The 11,371-nt window shown below is 45.1% G+C and overlaps 1 protein-coding gene across 2 annotated transcripts; it reads right to left on the bottom strand.

Annotated features, from left to right (window-relative positions):
- Positions 1 to 7,423: 7,423 nt before the first annotated feature.
- AAFC00_005660 (uncharacterized protein) lies at positions 7,424 to 9,646 on the bottom strand (the record flags this gene model as incomplete). 2 transcript variants are annotated; one of them, XM_069345473.1, is made up of 9 exons in its annotated part: positions 7,424 to 7,620; positions 7,673 to 7,826; positions 7,882 to 7,942; positions 8,000 to 8,155; positions 8,254 to 8,766; positions 8,826 to 9,305; positions 9,360 to 9,424; positions 9,486 to 9,526; positions 9,577 to 9,646. In XM_069345473.1, 9 exons carry the CDS (start codon positions 9,644 to 9,646, stop codon positions 7,424 to 7,426), a joined length of 1,737 nt encoding a protein of 578 aa, XP_069203309.1. The 2 variants fall into 2 exon arrangements, with proteins under 2 accessions (XP_069203309.1, XP_069203308.1); XM_069348259.1 differs by having other exon boundaries at positions 8,826 to 9,424.
- Positions 9,647 to 11,371: the final 1,725 nt, after the last annotated feature.

The raw sequence follows: 11,371 nt of genomic DNA, 5'->3' as shown, positions 1-11,371 counted from the left end.
CTGTTCCAAATAATATCCGTGGCACTGTTGGCCTCTCCTAATCCTTGTTGAATGAAATTATCTCGCAATCTGTCCTCACCTAACACACGTCTCCATAACCATCTCTTGCCCTCCACGCTGAACTTGTTGCGGGTGTCTTGTAAAAAATTCCATCCATTCGACATCTCTGCTGGGTTGTCGTAAATCTGATTCAAATCCAATGCTGGTAATTGGGTCGTGCCTTCCTTGACCTTGCCTATGCTGTCCAAATCCAACAACATCAAATCTCGGTATAAACTCGTCTGGACATCGTTCAACAATCCTTGAATCATCGAACGGACATCATCCATGCTGAAACATAACTTGTCGATCAATATCTTGTCATCTTGCCATAACACTTTGCCTTCTACGTGGGTGGTGTAACGGATCCTCTAACCGTACGTTCTTATATGAAAAATGCGGTCGATCGGGCCGGGCTTACCACCGAAATCCGTTAATATCATCAATTTGTGGACTATGATTTGCACTCTGTCGAAAATCGATCTTGCTTTCCTTCTTGCTTCCATCTCATTGTGGGTCCCGTTCTTTTGCAATCGGTCTACCTCTCTCCTTCGCTTTGAAAATGCTCGATAAATGATCAACGCTCGTAAAACGGTGACAATGGCGGATAATTTCAGCGTGAAATGGACCGCTTAAGCCTATTCGGTGCTTATTAAATCTGAACCCAATATGGCCAATCCGCTGATGATTCCACATTCAAACTCCGTGTCTTTAATCTCATAGTCGAAAATGGTGATCTAAAAATCCAAACATGCGTTCTTAATAGCCTCTCTTCTTTCCTTGATTTTTACACGCCTCCTCTGTCTCGCTCTTGTTGAAATACCTCCTATTTCTCTCGAATTGGGGGTCTGTCCGGCTGTCTGAATATCATTGTTTCTTATTTCCTCCTCTTCTTCTTCTTCTTCTTCTTCATACTCCGAACATAAATCGATTAACAACCTTATGCTTTTAGCTTGACTCGCTGTCAAAATATATAACGGTCTCTCCTCCTTTCGATGGGTCCGCTAAATATACCTTAACAACTTCACCTAACTGTCGCTGTATTTTCGAATGGTGTTGACCTTATATCGTCCATCGAACGGCTCTTTATATGACTTGGCCCCGGTCTCCTTCCTGTTAACATAATGCAATGCTGATCTGTCGACATTTTTAGGATTGCATATTTCTATAGCTTTTTGGATTAACCTCCTAGTGGCTCGACATGCATCTGCTAATCCAACCTCCCCCTCTCCTTCTTCGAAATCATGCTCTTCACTATTCCCCTGTTCACCTATGGCTAGTTGAATCCATCTTTTCAATTGTTCTTTCTTAAAACCGGCCAAATGACTTTGCCACCCTGTATGTTCCAACTATAAATTAATAACAAATCGGTTCGTGGGCTCTTCGACCTCTCTTCTTTTTTTATCTTCCTTAATCTGTGCAATTCGTCTATCTAATAATTGCTCTCCTTGTTCAACAATCGATTCTCTACCTTCTGATGTCTGCCCTTTCTGCGTGATCTTGAAATATCTCTGCCATTCGCCCTAAACAAAAAATCGTTGACAACTCTGATTTTCTATCTATAATCGATTATTCGACTGTTGTTCTCTCGATGCTGTACTGCGTCTCCCGCGCTTCTGGGTGTTAACCCACCTGTGATTCAATCTACAATGATCCTTAATGCTTCGAATATTACGGCAAACGTATGGGCATTGCTAACCCTCGTTGCTCTCCGAAATGCAACCCAAACCGTCCTAGTATATAGGTAATCCTTCTATCCCTAGGCTTTTGGAATCTGGATAAATGACATCCTTATCGATGCGGGCTAAATTTTCCATCCGATGTATGTTGGTTTGAATATCTTTACGTGTCTGTATTGGTATGTCTAGGTGGTTCTTTGCTAAATGTGTTTCAACCTGGTCTGGATAAACTGCATGTGGGCATGTTCTGCATATAATGACTTGATAATCACGAAAATGATTGAACAATTGACTGAACTCGGTCATTTTTTACGGATCCTTCGAACGGGTTGTCTAGGTTGTCTGTTTGGATATTTTGCTTGATGATAATATAATCACTGGCTCCGCTAGTTACAACGCGTCGGTCGTGTTGATTTCGCGATTTGATTAATATACTTCAAATGGGCGCAATGCTGGCTGATGGACGCACTGGCCACCGAATCTGGGGCGAACTTCATCTCTCAAAATCATGAACCTTTCAACATTTTTAATAACACAACTATTGTATTATCTTATATTCTTTTTACATTGGTACTCATGGATTTTTCTGCGCTTCAAACTGCCACTTTTTTCATAATTTTCTGATTACTACATGTAATTAGGATCAGCCCCCATTTGTAAATGGAATCAGCTCGGAGACCCTGATTTCTTAGTATGGATTTGTATGGAGGTCTAAATAGGATCAGCCTGATCCCAATTGAGAATACTGGGTAGAGGACAACACCCGCGTAATTTAAAGTACCATTATCCTAAAAGCGGAATTGTGGGCAGCAGAGAGTGGAGCAACATTCAAAGCAGACAAGATGGGTTTTGTCCACTTTACCCGACAGGATAAGAGAAGGCTAGCTAGACATCCGCTAATCTTCAACGGGACAGAGATCCATGACCAAGACTAAATAAAGATCCTTAAGGTCACCTTAAACAGAAAGCTCCAAATGGACGGCTATATTAAGAAAGTAGCGACAGCAGCCACAGTTAAGTGTCTAGCGCTAGCGAGACTAAAGAGTATACGCCTAAACTAGATGCGGCAGCTGTATCGCTCAGTAATTATACCTACTACGGACTACGCAGCGTCTTCTTAGTTTAGCAGAGGCAAGTAGGGAACAGAACGACACATTAATAAACTATAGCGAGTTCAGAAGCTAGGGGCCCAACTTGTAATAAGGTCCTTTAAACGAGTGTTAGCAGCAGTCCTCGAGGCAGAAGCCTCCCTTAAACCAGTGACAGACAGACTAGCAAGGAAGGTAGCTAAACACCTGCAGACTATCTTCATAGCAGAGGAGGACAATCCAGCGTAGTCAAGTATCCGTTACATCAAATTTAAAGGAGAAACGTAGTAGTCCCTACTACACGGGACTTAGCGGCAGCATAAGGCGAGATATACTTTAAAGAACTGCTTAACACAAATACTACTACAGCCGTAAATAGCACCTTTATAGCAAGACCAGTCCACTTAATGCGTTGCAGATATAGATGAAGTAAGGAGACAGCTACGTACAGCACAGAACTACGGGCCTGTAGTTGTGTATACCGACGCTTCTGTGCGGAATAAGGTAAGCGGGTGTGCAGTAGTAAGAAAGGTCGGTTCGTCCACACTATAAGTTGTAAACAAGGCGACTATCGGATAAGCTAAGACATGCTCGGTTCTATCTGCGGAGCTACAAGCGATAAAGATAGCGTTAGATTATATTCTTACCTTGCATAGTCCGAACTATAAGCATATAATTGTTATAAACAGCTAAGAGGCACTTTAAGCTATAATGAAGGGCAACGGTACTAAGCGAGGCAGAGAAGCACTTTAAGGCACTCTCTAAACGCTTTAAGACGCCGAACAGAGTAGACTTAACGTGACCTTTGTCTAAGTACTAGCACATACAGGAAATGCAGGAAACAAATGTGCTTACCAGGCTACTTAAACTACTACAGAGACAGGCACGAAACTATCTAGGAACTCTAACGTCCGAATTAAGGAGAGCGGGGTAGTTTAAACACTCCTTATTAAAGACCTTACAGAATAAAGGCATTTAGAAGTTTAGACATTAAGAACAAACAGATAGGGTTAATACATATAAAGGCTGGATGCAGCTCTCCTAGGCAAGCACACGCTTAAGCTTTACAGAGCGCTGAACTCTAAGTAAGCGGGTATTCTCGTATAAGCAAGAACGAACTATACTTATCTCCGATTTTATTTAGCAAAGATCGGAGTCGAGGAAAGTAGTAAATGCGAATACGAGCATAAAGACGAGATAGTGGCTTACGTGCTTCTCCGGTGCTAGCGCTAAACAAGCATATAAGCAGAACTTAAGCAGATAGCAGGGAACAGATAAGGTGACTTATCTTTTCTACTAGGAGAATACAGTAAGAAAAGAGAAATGCACACAGATTAGCTAGTAAATAGCCTGCTTAAGTGGTGGAGACCGAATTTGAAAATGGTAAAAGCGACGGTCCGGTTTCTTTAACAGACAACCAGGATAGCAGCTATCCCTTCATAGCAACAGGAGGGTGGCGATTAAGGAACAAGGGGCGACAAGAAAACGAGGGAACGACATTAGACAGCTCATACGGACGATAAGACTGTGAATAGCTTGATAGACTAATCAATCAATCAATCAATCAATACTGGGTAGAATACTGGGTAGAATACTGGGTAGTGACTTAAGAGTTGGACTGTACGAGTAGGACTCTACTCAAAACACCATACGACATGTATCAGTAGCGGAACCCATGACATACTACTCGCTTGCAAACGCGGCCATTCACAAAAACGCTACCCATTGTGATGGCCGTACTGAAATAGTCCCACAGTACAAGCATAGTATGAAGGATGTCAGTAGCGGAAAGGCTTTTCTATCAATTTCATCGGACGTTACTGTATTTTCCACAAGATCCCTGTAGATACAAAGGCCGCGGATTCTTGCGGAGAAATCTCCGGAATCCAGTAGTCCAGATTGAACCTGATCTAAGAGCGGCGGCGAGTGCACCCCTATGACTCGGAAGATATCAGGCTGACATGTAAACTTAGAAAGATTCACTATTGGAACCTTGATATATCTTTACCCAGGAATTAGAAGTGCTTCAGACTATCACTCCTCGTTATGTCCATTATGAAGAAGCGGACCTTATGTAAGCGGAAATTGAGGGACTGTTCGAGTCCGAAAAAATTGATCTTAAGCATAGGGTCACCCTAGATCTTTATAGTCAGTATTACAGGAGCGAATTCCTAATGATGCCCATAATAAAGCCATATCTTTCAACCAGACAGCGCAGGAGTCACCTCGACAGCACAGCCCCGCAAAAGCTGCTAGAACTCCAACATCAACACGGTTGCTTACACATATAGTCTTACAGAATCTGAGGTAGGTTGGGCTCTTCCCTAGACACCCGCGCAATCCGACTTTGGTCACTAAGCTTCTGAAGCTCCTCGTTTGTCTCTTAGCCGTTGGAACTGCTTTTATAGTGGTTGATAAGGTCACTGAACCGTACCGAGTTCTCCTATAGGTCTAGCTTTGTGGTCAACTTGTAGTCGCCATCTAGGGTATCGGGGCTACTTCGCGTTGATGAATGCAGCTCTGAGAATCTCACTTCTTCTCGGTTTGTCTAAAAAGCAGAAACGCCAGGAGATCACGGGTGGCGCAGTTTGGAACGGAAGCACACGTAGCTCGGAAATGCATGTAGCTTTCTAGAAGTGTTGAGCAAGGAGACAGGTGTTCGTAGATAGTTTCAGAATTCTCAATAGAGGTCTATACAGTCATATTGTCCTCCAAAACAAAAGACGTATTCACAATTCTGTCACAGTCTAGTGCAGACAACAGTTCAACACTGAAGACAGGCCCGAACGGACGTATGTGGGGTATCTCACTGTACAAATTACTGTTCATCCTGTTCACAAAGCGGACCTCAACGATGCTCCTCGATCATGATAGTCACGTGTATGAACCATCATAAGTTATAGTAGCTAGGATCTACAGTCTCCGGTGTATTATGCGTGTAAGATATGGATGAGCTGAGTCACGGCTGGATGCAAGAACGTACAACCTATACTGTGACAGGACATTCGGCAATCGCGCTATTATCAATGAGGCGGTCGGTCTTGCATAAGGCAAGGCCGTTGCCTTAATCCGCGTTCGGACCTCTCCATGCACATATATGACGTGTGTGATTTGATAAGATGGTGATAGCCGTTCATGTGCAACAGCACGAGTAATCAAACACTTTGTACTGTGGTGAATTATGCGGATAACCCGAGGTCACTGCTTGACGATGCACTCGCATAGCAAGGCTCAGCATATGTTGCAGGGAAATCTGCATACTACGGGAGCGCTAGGCCCAGCAACCTACTAAGAAATGGGGAATAGCTAGGCGCGGATCAGTTCTATTGGTGCTATATCTCGAAGATTGATCTCAGCCCAGTCTACGCGCCAGCAAGGCTCCCATATGCGAGTCAGGTTCAGCCATCTGCTTCGATCCCTTTATCTACGTCGACAGCAACTGATTGTGCGTAGTGGCTGCGAGCCAGTCTCCAGCGGTTCTTATACTTCGATCACCTCGAAAGAAACAGCAATGTACTACATTACCCCTATCGTGGCACTATTGCCTGACAACAGGTATGCTTACTGCGATATCGAAATCTTGATCAAGCGGGGATGATTGACTTTCGACAACGCGCTGCATTAATTAATATGCACGGTCCTCTTTCAGCTGCCTATCTAGGCTAAGATCAAGCAACATTTATTGCCTGCAGCAGGTTGAGCCCCATATTTATTTACGAGCGGCAGTGTCAATACTACATGGTAGTCCACATCGTGTTGTACCAATATACCTTGACCAGGTCCATCATATCAGAGAAGCAACTACTGCGTCCTGGTGGGGGATCCATCAGTGCAGATAAGGCAAGTATTGTGAGGCTCCTGTTGATAATCAGTCCTAACATTTCTCGCACACTGCAAATGTCACCCTCTACCAATTCGGCCAATGCTTTGTGGTTTTTAATCGCAATGCCCCAGTGAAAGTCAAAAAGGACTGGCATCATCTCTTTTTGTGTTAAGTCTCTGGAAGCTAAGAGTCTGATCTCAAACTGCCTGACATGACGAGGCAAAACACCACAATCGCCGTTGTAGTAGTTAGCCTACTTTGCTTGATCCTGATAGGGTTCTTGTTGGGGATGATCTATGGAAAAGTGCCTTCTCATGGCCCTCCGGACTCCACAATCTCATCCTCTCGAGGGAACTCTCCAATAGGACCAAATATCAATACCATACAGCCTCGCCCTCCTAACGTAAATGTTCTGCGGCCTCCGCCTCCGAATGTGAATGTCAGAGATTCGTCGCACCTTGGAGAACCTCGCTCAGTGCTCGCAAGGCACAGCAGTGCTCAGTCAGCTGGACCGGATATAAACACGCGAACGCCGAGACCTTACATTAATACTCGTTCGCTAGCACCAAACCTCAATACGCGATCACAAGGAACAGACAACGATAAATAGATACGAGGTGTCACTCAAAGTGAGAGAGTTATGATAATCTGGTTGCTGATAACGTTTTCTAACGACGTAGAAGTATGGGATAGTGCCGTGCTACGAAGGAAGGCCCGGCCGAGACAGTATATTTGTAACATATAGCATAATAACCTATGAAGGTAAACGACTATATGTAAATTTCAAATACAGCCTATATCAACTCTTGGTGCGTCCCATATCGCTTGCCGTTGTAGAGCATAGTAAATGTGACGGAAGTTGGTTGGCAGTCCATCTCGATCTCGAAATCGATCTTGTAATACATAGTGCCATCTTTACCCTGCTCCAGATTAAGATCCGCCTTAGGAATGTTACTCAGATCTGCTTTGAGTTTAGCAAGCTCGAATACAGCTGGAAGTTGTTAGCATATATGCAATTTCATGATGGCATAAATGCTGCTTACTACTATCTCTGTATAAAGGTGGTCCTTTGTTGTTGATGTCCTCGCAAGCATATATCGTTATGGGTATCTCCGGTGTGAGGAGATACTGACGTTGATCGATATAGAACGGAAATCTACGAACATTGGTGAAGTCGGATTCTTTCAACGTGGCACCCTTCTACAGTGAGAAACCCAGATCATGTGAGAAGGGGGCTCTAAGCAAGACTTACTTTGTTGAGAAACCAACGCATGACTAGAACACGATCTCTACCTGTGAACGGGTCCAATTCCCTGTTTCGAGGTATCAGTATGCTTGCCAACGACTGAGTTTCATGAATAAATGCGCACTTTTTGGTCACATCGTGGGATCCTCTCTGGAATGGGGTGAAAGTACTAGTCCCATAGTGTCTTCGAGCCTTTCTCGACTCTACTCGGATGGTTGGGATCAGAGGACGCTTCTCAGATAGAGCCGCTATCAGGGCTCCTCTGACGATTGCCGTATTCCTGTATCTTGTCAGCAGGGGGTACCCTCATCATTATCCTCTCTCCTCTCCATTAAGGTTTCATCGAGAATGACCATAATATATGAACTCCTTACTGACCCATTTGGCACAATCTTGACTGAAATTCCGCTGTTTATCGCGCGTGATACTTCCTTGCGGAGATACTCGTTACGACCGAATCCTCCTGCAAGCAAGACCATACGTACTGTAGATCGTGTTGCTGAGATTTGGTTCCGAACCAGCTCAACGATCATCGATATGACAGGTGCGAAGATATCCCTCAAGTCGCGGGAAGATATTTCGAGCGAGCCTCTCCGGATCCCAAGATCGTGGCTGTCTGGAAGACCTATAGCTACCCTGGGTAGTATATAAGGCCGCCTCTGTCCGATACCTGTATAATTTCTTTTCAGGTCTGTTTCAAATTTGGCTAATGCTTCAGTTTGGTGATCCTCCGTCCATGCCGGATAACCTCGAAACCTTTTTTCGAGATACTGAGCGAATATACGGTCTAGATAGATGCTACCGCAGAGTTGGCCGGAGCCAGGAGTAGTTTCGCTCACGATGGGAACTGGTGTGAGAGATTCTATGCTGTAAGAGATGAGGTCTACTGTACTATATGATCTCAGATATTAGCACAAGCTGGTCCACTTACCAGTCACAGAGGAACCTACCCTCCGCCAGCATCACAGAGGACGACGGTCTCTCCGACCTTGAGAGTGTCAGGTGGTAATTCCTTGATGGCATACATCCCTGCAGCCTCGGGCTCTGCAACAAACATGAGCTTGTTACCAGACCCTAACCCAGCCGCTTCGGCGCAATGCCGCATCCTCTCCTTCGCCTTATCAGACCACATAGCAGGAACTGTAAGGACAAAATCTCTATTAGTATTCCTCAATAGATGGTCAGGCAAGCTGTTGGTTAAGACAAAGTCGATGTGCTTGGAGAGGCAGTTCAGGTAGTCGATAACAATCTTCTCATTAGCCTCGCCCTCAGAGCGGATGAGAGCTGTTCTGCTGGGGTACTGTCGAGAAAGCTTAGAGGTCTGGTTCGCCTCGGGACATAGTCCAAGCTTGAACCATTCGTGTCTCAAGTCCGAAGTGTCTATCTGGAAACCCCAGCGATGAGACCCGTCCTCATGATATCGAATAACCCTATACAGTCGTAAGCATATCGTTGAAATGCCTTTGACATAGGCGATGACACACGTTGGAACTTTTTCATCGTTCCCTGCGTGGTGTGGCCATTGCTGCATTAGATAGGTGCTCCGTGGCTGGTGACGATGGCCATAAGTCAGTTCAAACGCCATGAAGCATGATTGCCTTGCCTGTTACCTGTCCAGTATACAGCCATGCAACACCTGTAAATGTTGTTCCTGGTGCAACAATCAGTAGTTTGCAAGTTATTTGAACAATTAGAGGCTACCAAAGTCAACAGCCACTAGGAGCTTTCCTGGATCGACCTTGTTTGTCCTTGATACCGATGTGCGCGGCATTTTAAAAGTTCTCTAGCAGCCTTGAGTATAAAAAGCTCTTTGGAGCTGGACAGTAGATCTTGTCCAGTACATTTATGTTCTCGCTTATAAGACAAACACGAAACAGGCTGAGACCTGGTGAATCGCTGGACGTAGGAGCGACCATTTTGGGCAGGTCAGGCAGCGAGGCTGGGTCACATATCTCCACATTCTGGAACTCTAGCTTATCAAATTAGACATGCATTGGACACCACGTACGTGTCTTGCATACACAAATCGATATCACCCAACTCCCACGTTACCCCTCTCGGTGGCGTGATCGAACGGAAGTGTTCCGCCACTCCATCCATGCAGCATACATTAGTGCGGCCGCGTTGCTTGCGCTCTGCAAATGTGATCTCTCAGCTAGCGATTCCCTAGGTCCTTCCATATGCTTCTGCTCCTGTACCTCTCTGAATCAAATTTCGATCGAGAGCATGTATTGCCTCCAACCCTCTCGCATACCTGACGCTCTATGATGGATTATTTTCAGCCCCAGATGGTTGATTCACCATCCCGATCTTCAATCACTCAAGGGGATACGGCTGGGCGTACAGAAGACGACGTCCATGCTTTGCAGCAAGACATTGAGGAATTGAGCAGCGTGAACCAGAGTTTGCTGAATGACATCGAAGACTGCAAAGCACAGCTTTTTGCATTACTCCATAAGGACCAGCAGGTGTCTGAAACAGCGCTCAGGACGGATTATCACTGGATTCTCAACGAAATCGATGATTGGGTCTGGCGCGCCCTGCACGATGGAGACGTGGATCTCCTAAGCCAGCCAGGTCAGAGATCTTCGAAAGATTGCAGAATTGCACAATTAGGACTCCAGGAACACTTTGCTAGTCAGAGTGAGTTTTCCGACTGGTTGAATCATGTCAAGCGATTAGGGACTTGTGGTTATTACACAACATCCCAGGTTATCATCACATTCCTACTGAACAAAATATTTGTTTTCCCATATCCCCTGGGCTTCACAGGTCCGCAAAGTCATGTGATCGAAGAAGTGACGGAATCAATGAATCACAATCTACCCGACAGCAAGTATAAGATCTTTTTTTTGGTTGAAGACAGGGAACCAAACTTATTCGTGACAATTTAGATAAGGCCTTGGTTGATCAGTGGAGGCTTCGCACAATCATCTTCCTCATAAATTCCCAGAAATTCAGGAAGAGGCAGAAGAATGAGGAGAGGAGGCTGTCAAATCAACTGCAGCGGATCTTATCGCATTGGCTCCCTGCGCTCAATACAGAGGCCAGCTTTATCACTGAATTTTCGGAGAGAGTAATTGCCGCAGCAGTCAAGCTCCATCAGTCAATGAGCCTATCTACCTTCCAATATCAGATACAGAACGCACCTGTCGATTCAATTGCAGATACCGCACAATCTCTGGATACCGCTGAGTATAGAGACATTTCTTCCTGGAAACTCCTCAAAACTGCGGAGGTTGGTAAGGCAGAATATGAGCTGTATCCGGGGTTGGCAAGGATTGAAGGACAGGACAAGGTCTTGCTCGTGAAACCTTTAGTCCTGGCTGTTCGTGTATCTAAGGACCGAGATCTGGCTATCTCGGGGCTCGGACAGCCTGCGTCAGATAGTCAGGCAAGCACGAGACTTCCAGAGACTAAGAAGCCTGAACCGACTGCTCTTGGGAGGTGGATTGATAGGAGCCTCTATAAAGTAAAGGAGCATGTATTAAAGTAG

Source organism: Neodothiora populina (assembly GCF_041146345.1).
Source record: "Neodothiora populina strain CPC 39397 chromosome Unknown canker_contig_5, whole genome shotgun sequence".
NCBI lineage: Eukaryota > Fungi > Ascomycota > Dothideomycetes > Dothideales > Dothioraceae > Neodothiora > Neodothiora populina.
Note: the sequence above shows the minus strand (reverse complement) of the source record. Positions and strands in the feature narration are given on the sequence as shown.